Source organism: Crocuta crocuta, unplaced genomic scaffold (assembly GCF_008692635.1).
Source record: "Crocuta crocuta isolate KB4526 unplaced genomic scaffold, BGI_CrCroc_1.0 scaffold177, whole genome shotgun sequence".
Classification (NCBI taxonomy): domain Eukaryota; kingdom Metazoa; phylum Chordata; class Mammalia; order Carnivora; family Hyaenidae; genus Crocuta; species Crocuta crocuta.
This window is the reverse complement of record NW_027531880.1, coordinates 3503701-3516029: the sequence shown is the minus strand read 5'-3', so window position 1 is coordinate 3516029 and position 12329 is coordinate 3503701. Positions and strand designations below refer to the sequence as shown.

The window sequence follows — 12329 nt, the reverse complement described above, 5'->3', positions numbered from 1 at the left end:
TACCATCAGTTCAAAGAAAGCAGGATATCAAGAATAAATGGTAACTAATGTTTGGTAACTAATGTTTTCTAGGGATGGTAGTGACTTCAAAACCAAGATCTAAAAGTTAGACGTGTGATTTGGTTCTTTATTCATATTCAATTAAACATTTATAATGGGCCTACAGTGTTTTGCTTCTAGGCCTTTGTACATGCTGTTCCCTCTGCAGGAACCTCTCTTTCCCACCCCACCCATTTGCTTCCCCACCTCACTAACCTCTCACATGTGACTTCCTCTGAGAAGACTTCCCTAACTTTCTCCACCCCTTCCTCTGTGTTTCCACAGCACTTGGTTTTACCCCATTAGAGCACTTATCACTGTGTGTGTTAATTACACAGACAGTATCTCCTTTACTCAGGACTTAATCACTGTGCTGGCACCTGAAAATGTTCCATAACTACTTACAAAGCATACCAGACATTGTGCCAGATAGACAGGGATACAAAGATGAAAAACAAGATCCTAAATTCACTGTCTAGCAGGAGACAAGCTAAAGCAACAATATAAAATGGGCTACGATGGAGGCATGTACAGGATTATCAGGGGCATAAAGAGAGCTAAGTCAGCCTGGAAGCAGGATGAGTAATAATGAAGAAAGAATTGGAAAGAGGATATGCCTAAATTAAGCCTGCAAGGTTAAATAAGAGCTAATCAGTGAAGAAAAGAGAAAGGATAATCATTCCAGACAGGAGAAGAACAAGAGCAATAGAAAACAAGGTAGATCTGAGGAACTACAAGTAGTTGGGGATGTACAATGGTTCTCAAACCTTATAAAGCATGATAATCACCTGGAGAGCTTATTACCAGACAAGCTGCTAGACCCCATGACCAGTTTGTGATTCAGTATGCCTGGAATATGGCCCAAGAATTTGTATTTCAAACATTTTCAGGTCACACTACTGCCACTTCTAGGACCTGGGACAACATTTTGAAAACCACTATAGTGGAACACAGAGGGCATAAGAAGTAGCAACAGACGAGTTCAGAGCAATGCGCGAGGTCAAGGGGGTTAAAAATTATATATACTATGCCAAAGAATTTGGCACTGAAGGATTTTAAGCAGAGGAGGAAAGATGGTAATAATAGCTAGTATTATTTATAGAGCACTGGACTTTATGTATTCTGTACTGTCCAGTAACTATTAGCCATATATGTCTATTTCAATTAAATTAAAGTTCCTTAGTCAAACAGCTGCATTTCAAGAGCCACATATGGCCAGTGACTACTGTACTGAGCACACTCACTCCACCATCACACTATTAGACAACACTGATATACATTAACTTCTTAAATCTTCAAAACTTCATTTTGAGATAGGTATTGTATTATCTCCATTTTATAGAAAGAAAGGTGGCAAAGAAAGATTAAGGAAATTACCCAAGGCCGTAAAGCAAGAGGTGCCAATATGGGATGCAAACCCAGATGGTCTGGTTCTTGAGCCTGTGTTCTTATTCTTAATCACTTCTTAATAAGATCATTCTTGGCAATAATGTGAACTGGAGGGAGAGGATACGGGAGGAAAGAACACCAATGAGGAAACTACTAAGGTAAATCAGGAGAGAAATGACAAGGACCTGCACTGAGAAAGTAGCAGCTGGAATAGAGAAGAAGTTAATTAAAAGACATTAAAGAAGTAGAAAAGACCAGGGGTAGAAAAGATTACAGGTGAATCCGAAAGAATTACGAGTGAAGTGTAGAAAATAATACCAAAGTTTCTTTCAGGAATCAGACTCAATGTCAATGCCTTGTACCATAGTAAGAAGTCAAAAGAGCAAGTTAAAGGTGGTAAATTCCATTTGGGTCATCATTGAATTTGAAATGGCTAAGACACTACACTGTGGGATATACAAGTCTACAGCTCAAAAGAGAGGTTTTGATTATGAATTTAGTCAGTATAGTGAAGGTTAAGTCTAGAGAGAACTCAGATGGTTGAAACAAAAAGAAGTAGTCAAAGATCAGGACCTTAGGGAATCCAATATATAAGACTCAGGCAGGGGCACCTGGGTGGCTCAGTTGGTTAATCGTCCGACTTTGGCTCAGGTCATGATCTCAGGGTTCGTGGGTTCAAGCCCCACATCAGGCTCTGTGCTAACGGCTAGCTCAGAGCCTGGAGCCTGCTTCAGATTCTGTATCTCCCTCTCTCTCTGACCCTTCCCTGCTCACACTGTCTCTCTCTCTCTCTCTCTCTCTCTCAGAAATAAATAAAACATTCAAAAAAAATTTTTTTAAAGATTCAGGCAAAAAGATAAAAAGCCAGTAAACAGAAAATAAATTGCCAGAAACATGCAGGAACAGACACCTAGCAAAGAATTACCCCAGAGGTCACAGGAGAACAGTTAACCACCATAAATGCTGCTGAGAAGTCAGGGAACATAAAGACTGAAAACTGTCCATAAGAGCTGTTTCCAATGGTGCTCAAGGGCCAAAGGGCAGACTGCAATAGATATGGAATGAATACAGACTTTTCTCAAGGAGTTTCAAAATGAAGGGAAGAAGGTAGGGTTTGATGCAGAGAAGGATTTGGAGCAGTGTTTTTGTTTGTTTTTACTCTAAATTTGATGGGAGAGACTTCCCAATGTTAAGGGGAAAAGACTAGGAAAATTATTGATGGAACAGGGCCCCTGAGACAGGAAGAGAACAGGTTCCTCACCACAGAGATGAGCTCTAGACAAGACACCTCTTCCATAACCTCTGAAAAGGTAGCAACGGGGGTAAAAATAAGTACAGATGTATGTAAGTTAATGTGGGAGGGGTACAAACTGAATGAGCTCATCCGGCCAGAGAGATTCCATTCTGTGAAGGAGACTACGGGAGTGTCTGCTGACAATGAGAAAAGCAAAGGGCTGAAGGAAATACGGAACTGCTGCAGAGAGAACAGACTAAAGACAGAGACATACATCCCAAATTTGTTACAAATTTGTAAGTGGCATCCCCCACCACATGGTTTGTGTCATTTTCTTCAAAATGATAAACAGTCCCATAGAGGAGCAGGGAGAGAAAAATGACTGGCTTAATGTCAAGGCTGGGGCTTGCCAACCGGACGAGTAAAGCGAGTAACTGAGGTGATAAACCATAAGGCCAAACAATTAGAAGAAAAGCATTAGAGTGGTGGGAGGGGGCACCCATCAAACTCACACATGGAACCTTCTCCAGAATATGCACCAAGTGAGACCTTGACGAGAAAAAAAGAGCAGGTGCGTAGGAGAAAAAGGTGGAAGATTAGGGCAGTTATGGTCAGGAAGTAGGATAAAACAAAATTTTGTTTCCATTAGTACACTGTCCTGGGTTCAATCAAAGTGTGTTCACAAGAGTGGGGGTGAAGTATGTGGCTTCATGTATTTGTCTGAATTTCAATGGTTAGGTAAAAGCACCTGCTTCTGTCCCAACTCCCTCAGCAAGTTCAGATGCAGCAGCAGACCTCAACCCTGGCTGTCCATAAGATGCATGTGGAGACTTCAAAACAAAACAAAAAACCTGAAATCTGGGCTCCACTGCTAAATTTAATTGGCCTGGTGTTTATTTTTTTGAGGCTCCTTGGGTCATTCTAACGTGGGTTTAGTAATCACTGCTTTAGATTTAAGTTGCAAATTTAAATAAAAACTGGCATGAGAAGAAATAACTAAAGCAGGAAAATGGTAAAAGAGGATCTAAACCCTAAGTAGATATTTAAAGATGTCCTCAATAGAAAAGGTGGGAAACCATCCTAGAGCACAGCCTCACACTTAACACACACACAAAACTTAATAATGTTTCTCAGGGTTCTATTTACAGGTTTTAGAAAACTCAGGAGTTAAATGCTTCACTGCAGCCAATGAAAGAAAAAGAAAAACCTGCACTCTACTAAGCAGAAGGAATTGAAAACCAACACTTAACAGCACCTCTCCAGGTCAACTACAGTTCACAATTCCCTGGAGGAAAAAGCAGCATATAATATAAGCATGATAACCCCCCTCCCCGCCACACACACAAGGAAGCTATGTCTTCTGCACGAAAGGTAAATGGCAAAGGAATCAATAGTCTTCTTTCAAAGATTTTAAGTTTTTTAGCTGTCAGATTCTTTCTACGTCATTTTCTCCCTAACCAGTTTTACCAACAATCTTAAAACTACCCAGTTATTGTATAAATAACTGTCTCCAATCTCAATCTTTATTTGCCATTACTGTAATGTACCTGCTAAATTCACCACAAGTAAAAGTAGTGCAGAGATAAATGGTTAGTCAAAATGACCAAAAAAGACAAACATAATCTGTTTGCTGCATTCTCTTTTATCATCACCCAGAACTAAGATTCTATGTTTACATAACAATGAGTGGTAGACTCTACATTCCTGTTCTCCCCATATTTAGTGTCTGTAATAAGAATTACTTCATTAATAGACAGGCTTGGACCTTTCTTAGTCCTAAACATTTTAGGTTCTAACCAATTATCCAAGTCACTCAGAGATCTATGTCACAGACTTTATGAAAATCAGACTTAACTATAAGGAGACCTTTCTTTTTTTTTTTTCAAATTTCAAAGAGTACTTTCTCTTCCAGCACTAAGGTAGCTCAACATGATCTTTTCATACATACTGAAAAACAGAACACAACTTTTTAATTCTTCTAATTTGGGTCATAAGAAAGCAGTCTTTTCCAAAAAAAACTAAAAATTTTGCTTCAACTTTCAAGAATGTATAGCTATCTTCAAACACTGAAACAAGCTGATTTACATATTTGTGGTTTATAAAAACCACCAAAACTCTCTAGACCAGGGTTTATTCTATGGTTTTCATTAAGGAATACATTATTTTATACTCATTGCTTTCTAATACTTTAAAGCAGTACTACAGCCTAATGGGGGAAAAAAAAAAAAAGCAAATAACCGAGAAGGGTCTGACCACTTTCTCCCAGATTAACTTGCTGCATGACACTGCACTAGACACTTAAATCTCTTTGACCCTCAATTTCTCTATTTGTGAAACAAGATTAGAAGCACTGTTATCCAAGGCTGCTACTGACTCAAAATTCTACAAAATGCAAAAGCTTTTTTTTTTCCAGAGAACTTATCTATGCCTTGTAAGCATAATATAATCCAACCATAAAATATACCTTAACACCATAGTCAGACTTATTTTTCCTTAGCAGGAAAAATTTTAATTGCCAGAAGTTAAAAACTATTTTGACCCAGAATGGCATTCTGCAAATCTAAATACTACACCACTAAAATCCCTATACTTAATTTCAACCCTTAACCAAACAGTGCCATATTACAAAGTTTCTTCACCTGTTCCCTAATGAAGTTGAAAGTAGTTCTTTGGACTTGAATTTACAGAGTTATGTACAGTGCTGATGAAAGCCATCTGTTGGGAACTACGACTTTCCTGTCAAAGGAAAACACCAGAAGAAACAGCCTAGATTTTCCTGGGAACCAGCTGCAGCTGAATGAGTCCTAATCCTGTCCAGCTGGGAAAAGCAGAAGGGTGAAGTCGCTACAGGTCTATTTCATCTGCTGCAGGTCCTTTGTGAACTGACTCCAGCTATGAGTACCCAACTGGTAAACAACTTTACCAGAAGGAGGCTCTTAATAATTCCTATTGGTAACATTCATTTGTTTCTTTAAAACTGTTTAAATCAGAACATGAAAAGTATTCATTATTCTAACTTTAACATTTCCCAGTTCACTTTTAAAAAATCTTAATTCTACTTTAACCAGCCAACTTGGCAGCCAGATTCAGTCCTCTTATATAGCTAAGATCCAAGTCAGTGTAGAAAATATACTTTCTCCAATATTCTAAGTAGAAAAGAGAAAAAATCCTATTATCTATTTGCTTTCATAGTATTAAAGATAAGTGTAATGTTAAAAAGTACTGGCCCATGTGTCAGGATGAACTAAATAAAAAACAGGCAGCAAAGACAAGAAGATAATGTATTTTGCATACATTTATTTTCCATTTGGTGTTTTATGAGAAGCCACAATGAAAGCCTGTATTATTAAATGTTATTAAATAGCTATTATATAAACATATTACACCTATAAAATTTAACCATGTCAAATTCTTCTGAGACTTCAATAAGAAAACAGGTTAAAGCACTCAGAACAGTGCTGAATGCATTGTTGGCCCTTTAACAAATGTTAGCTATTAATAGGTTCCTATAAGCAACTGCTTACATTCCCTTGGCCTACTGATGCAGGGCAAAGAAAGGTCAAGATGGTTACATCCTCTAGATCACTATTCCTGAAGCAATTTGTAGTCTCTGACGTCTTCATTAACTTCTTCCCTTTATTTCATCAATTTATTAGAAATTGGTCCAAAAAAGAGTAGAACGCTAGTAACTGTTAAGTGTAAGAAAAATGTTTAGGTTGTGTGCACTGGCTAGGTATAGAAGTTTTGATTAGCAATGGCTAAACCAAAAGTTGCTTTAGTAGCTCAAATTTTCTTCCAGGGTGTGTCATGGACCGAAAATTGCCAAAACCCACAGAGCTCACAGGCTGACTAGTCACAGGCTAACTAACTAGAAGACCAAAAATTACCTGTACAGTTGATTGTATTTAAATAAATACCGCATTATAAATATATCTCTGCCTGAGTTATTTTTAAGCTTCTGGGTTTGTTTTCTTTTAAATAAGAACAAATCCACTGAGGCAAAGTCAGTTCCTAACCCTATTTATTCTTAATCTATCTCGATGATTTGTTAGTAACAAATTTTTATTTCTAGCCAGCTTTTCCTCACAGCCCACAGTTAGAGTCACCAAAAACTAATGTAGCATCAATTTTACTATAAAGGCCATTTCCAAATAGCTAAATCAAAGCTTTTTCTTAACTCAGTAACTTGAAAACATATTCTCATCTCTACATCAAAAATTTAAGTCCCTGTCAAAGTCCCACTTATTCTATGAATTTAAAATGTCAAATTCCTCTAACAAATATAATTTGGACTCTACTAAGAGTGTATGCACAGACATAACGTATTTTAGAAGGTTATAAATGTACCACTTGATCTAAGTTACCTAGCTTGGTAATAACCTAAACAATAACATTAGTTGACAATACTTTCTCTTCCCTTTCCAATTGTAATGCTTCCGCATATTATATATAAATAGAGCTCTGTTCCACAATACTACTCCACAGAATAACAATTTAATGATGTGACTAATTATCATAAGACTACAGTTTTCTGGACCAGTAAGGAACATAAGCACTACATATTCAAGTAAATTTTTCTGTGAGTGTGTAAAATGAACCCAGAAATTTGAAATCAAGGTGAAAATTATTCCTGAAAAGGTTCCTTCCAAGACTTAGTGTCTAAGATAATTTTTTTAATGTCTTTTCTTTTTTTTGAGGCGGGGGAAGGGCAGAGAAAGAGGGAAAAGGAGAGAGAATCACAAGAAGGGGACTCGGGGATTCGATCTCACCAACCAACCATGAGAGCATGCCCTGAACCAAAATCAAGAATCACATGCTTAACCAACTGAGCCACCCAGGCACCCCTAAATATAATTTTTTAAATAGACCATCCCAATCTCAAATAATACACCTCACCCAAGAAACATCTCATTAATTCTCAAGAGACTCACAATGCTTAACTGTTATGAAAAAAAAAAAAGGATGTATAAACTAAAAGTTGTATTTCATAAATTTAAAAATAATTCAAAAAATATTTACTTCATATCTCTGCCTTTAATCCTCAACAAGACCTAAATCCTAAATTCATTGTTCATGGTAGGCATCTAAATGTTTGCTATATGAATAAATGAAATAAATGAACAAATTATCTCACAGTAAAATCTGTCTTTCAAAAGAAAAGAAATTTTCAAGGAGCAAGTTGTTATTTAAGCCAGTGTCACACCACCACCGTTACCTATATGCCACAATTCAAGGGGAAGCAACATTTGGTCCCAAATGAAAGCACTCTACTACAGCCATGCAACAAATCCCAAACTGCAAATCAGAAAACTTCAGTGACAAATAAAATGAAAATTAAGAAATTATCTTTAAGAACAAAAATAAGACAAAATGTCAAGTAGACAAAATTATTTTTTTATGGACCTCAGGTACACAAAATTAGATTTTTCATAAACTTCAGTTTCTGATACATTCTTATCAATGATTCAAAGTCAGTTTCAGAATGCATTCTAACTGACAGAAAGAGAAAAAAGGGACACAAACGAAGAAGGGGCAAGGGGCAGGAGGAAATATGTCCTTTCATAATTAGAGAATGTGCTTTGGAATTAACACCAAGAATATTCACAACTTGTGTATCTGAGTGCAGTGAGAAGCACTGTATGTAACAACTCCCAAGAGGCAGGAGATGGGTATAGCTGTTATAAAGACTGGAGCCAGACTGCCCAAGTTCAAATCCAGGCTTTGCCACTTAGTATCTCTGTGACTTAAGAGAAATCAGTAAACCTCTTTTATGCCTCAGTTTCTTCACCTGTAACATAACAGTATCTACTTCATGCATTTGTATGAGAATTAAATGAGTTAATATGCATACAGCTTTAAAGTAATGCCTAGCACACAGTAAACACATCAAGTTAAATACACTTACCATAAACTACCACAACCCTAAAGCTAGCTCAGAAATTTCCCTTACCACATAGATAAAATTTTAAATCATAGTATCCATGGATTTTCCTATTTATCAGTGTGAAAACACACTTAGGTTCAAGTGTGTTCACAAAAACTCTTTAAAAAAAGAAAAACAGTATTTCTACACAGCAGATCCCCCCAAAAAAGCTGCAAAAACCACTCAGTTGCTGAAAATCTAACATAGAGTTCTATGGATCCTTCCAAAGGTTGAGATCTCCAAGCAATAAAAGTTAAAAACTGATTTAGAAAAAATAAAGAGGAACTTGAGATAATGCCAATTCAGTTCCAAGCAGAGTGCCTGGCCCACAATGGTACTTAATAACCCATTTGCTGAATTAATTAAGGCCTAAATGTGAAACTACTTCTGGCCTATCTTTTCCTTTCTCCATCACTGTCAAATACACTCTGTATATATATTTTTGAGAATATCTAGGTTCATAACAGCAAACCAATAAATTTTTTAAAGCGGAAGGAGAGTACATAAAATACTATAAAAAGAATATATAATTTGTTCAGAGAAGGAATAATTCCTCACTGTATCATGATTTTGAATGTGAGCTCTTCATATCTTTGGGGGAAGTCACTCAGGAAATTCACTACTGAAAGTAAGACTATTTAAAAATATATAACAGATCTCATCAACTCTAACTTCATAGTTATCATAAAATTAGCTTTTAATTCAGACTCGTATACATATATAGAAGTCTATTCAACAAAACTCAATTTTCCTAAATGTATACTCCAAATTTAGTTACTTCAGTTAACAACACCATGTATTACGGTTATGTAACCAAAAAGATATTTCTAACTAAAGTAAATCAACAAATCTCTACTGGATTAAACTTTTTTTTTTTTTTTTTTTTTTTTTATGTAGAGGTCTCGGCCTAGCTGCAAAATAAGAATTGTTGGATTAGATGGTTCTCAAAGTCCCCCTTTCAAAAGTAAGATCCTAGGGTGAAAGAACTTAGATTTGTCCTATAGTGTACTATATTGGCTACCTTTTAAAAAATATACACAATAGACATTTTATGTATGGCTGATATTTTCAAAACTTAGAATATCTAATTCAAGCAAGGGAATTTATAATAAAAGCAAGCACCCACGTGTTCTAGCAAAATATTTATAATACCTAATTCACAGATATAACACTGAATTCATTCTAAACTATAAATTATTTCCTGTTTCCATGCCTGTAGATCATTTGGTAACCATTTTTGGAATTAATCATTATATTTCACTTAACTTCAGCCATATGTGATCACAAAATAGCTCTTACAGTTAAGAGTTCTTACAGCACTGAACTACAGAGCATTTTAGTTATTTGTCCACCTTGCATTTTTAATGCCACACTTTTAAATAAAATGCTCAAATGACACGCTACCATTCTAACAGAATCATTTCAAGGGTAATAATGGTTAAGATAATGTTTCTATTTCAAAGTTCACAGGGAAAATTGAACCTTAAAATAGATCTCTAAAACTTCATCATAGAAAAATACTGTTATTTTTCAGTTGCTATTTAAACAAAAACCTATAGCTGGGTTATTAACTGCAATAAATTTAGACTGAATCTCAAGTATTTTTAAACACATTCAATGTTAACTTTACAATCTTCTCATCCTAGAAGTAGCTTCCATGATCTTAGGCAAAAAAGATTATTTTACTACTGTATACTAAAATGTGCATTAAGTACTACCACTGCCTCCACAACTACAATTCAGAACACTTGAAATAAATTCACAGCTAAGACACTAGGCCAATGTGAAAAACTGCTACTAACAAAATTCTCCTCATCCCCTAATACCTATTCAAAGGCCAAAATTTGCTGTTTCTTAGCATACCTTCAACTGCACAAAACAACAGCATGAAACACACAGCACAGTAAGGTATACCACTGTGTACCAAAACTCGCAACTCCACAGAACTTTAGGAATACAGGATAGCTTTTCCTGACCCATGCAGTTACACCTCTCATAAATAATAACACTTAGGACTTCGTCAGATGCAAAGAATAATACATGACAAAAACTTAGAACACAACAAAAATAAGAATTGATAAATTTGCTTAGCTACAACTATGGATGGGTCAGGAGGCTCAGTCTCACTCCTTCCTAATGGGAATGTGCAACAAAAAGAAAACAAGGAAAAAGAGAGGTTCTTAGAGTCACCTGCTTGTTTCAAATCCAAGCATCCAACATGTAGGAGTGGTCATCAACTTCCAACAGTAAGATATTCTAAGAACTTATAACAGCCTTAAAGTTGAATGGTACTTTTAAATTCTAATCTAAATCTTTTCTTTTAGGTACTTCAATACATTCTGAATGTCAGGTGTCAAGTATTTCAAAGTATCAGGGTGACTGGGATCTACTAAATTCCAAGAACTCACCAATAAAAAACAAGAGGTGATCATTCCAGAAGTCCCCAAACACAAAACTTGAACATGATTTCTATAGAACTTCCTAGAAACATGACTTTGTAGCATGCTCTATCATCAGCTCTATGAACACTGATGCGTATCCCACTCTTACCTTATCCTTTTCATGTGGAAGGAGTGACACTGGAGGTAAAGAGGAAAGAGACTCACAGCTCTCTTTCCCATCCACACTGGTTGCTTTAGTGTTGAGCCGATAAAGAGGTCCATCTTTGAGGAGTCTGCCGTGGCCAACGGCTCGTTTAATAGCCAATCGTAACTGCTGGTGAAAGCCAGAGGCAGCACTGCCTCCAAATAACGCAGACACATCCTTCTGACCTTTCAAAAAACGTTCAATGCTTTTCAAAGTTGAGCCACTGGACTCTGCCAAGCCCTCAACTGCCCGCTTGATCAGTTTATTCCAATCGACATTTTGTTTATTATCCAATTTTCCATGGTTTCGGGGTTTAGGAAGTGCTATTCGCCCAGGATTATCAGGATCTTTATAGGAATTGAGTCCTTTATTTGAGACTTTTAAAATTGTTCCATCTTTAACACTCAACTCCAATTGTTCTAAAACAGTTTTACGATCCAAACCATGGGATGAAGACACTGCATTGCATATCCTTTCTTCTGAAGGACGCTGTTTTTGCTTCTTCACTTTTTTGATGGCCTCCAAAATCCACTCCGTATACAGCGGGTTAGCGAGTTTTACCATGGTGAAGGATTCTGTATATCCATAGAGTCGTTATCCCTTATCCTGATGCTGAGTAAGTTTTACACCATGGAAAACAACATTCTCGGAGGCTGGGAACCAGTTAACCATAGCATACAAGTTTTCTGGCCTGAGTCCCTTCTCCCTGCACAAAACAGAGTGCCCCCCTCACTTCCACTTTAGAAACCAAAACAACCTGTTATTTGAAATGTCTTTAAATTTCCCAATAAACTTCTCAATAGCACCACACATGGGTCTCTTCATAAACTTGTAAGAACTCAAGAACATCTCATTCCCAGCAGAAAAATGTGCATCTTATGCCTGAAAAACAATGAAAACAAGGTGAGTTTTCTATCAAGTCCCACTTTGTAAATAAGCTATAAATGAAACATCCTAGTCTTTAAAAACAACCAAATAGCAAATGTTTGCTGAGCACCTGTAGAGTTTTAACAAGTTTCTATCAACATTCCAAAACAATTATGTATGTAAGTGTGTAAAGGATTGGAATAAAAAAGAAAAAAACGAATAATCAGAATACAGTGAGGACACAAGATGAGATATACTATGAATGGCCTTAGGCTACAACTAACCAGAGGG

General features: G+C 36.5%; 1 protein-coding gene across 1 annotated transcript in view; it reads right to left on the bottom strand.

Annotated features, from left to right (window-relative positions):
- KAT6A (lysine acetyltransferase 6A) overlaps positions 1-12048 on the bottom strand; it is a 99507-nt gene extending 87459 nt beyond the window's left edge. Inside the window, 1 exon segment of the mRNA XM_077773114.1 lies at positions 11136-12048. Coding sequence (XP_077629240.1) covers positions 11136-11735 — 600 coding nt within the window. The 5' untranslated portion in view covers positions 11736-12048.
- Positions 12049-12329: the final 281 nt, after the last annotated feature.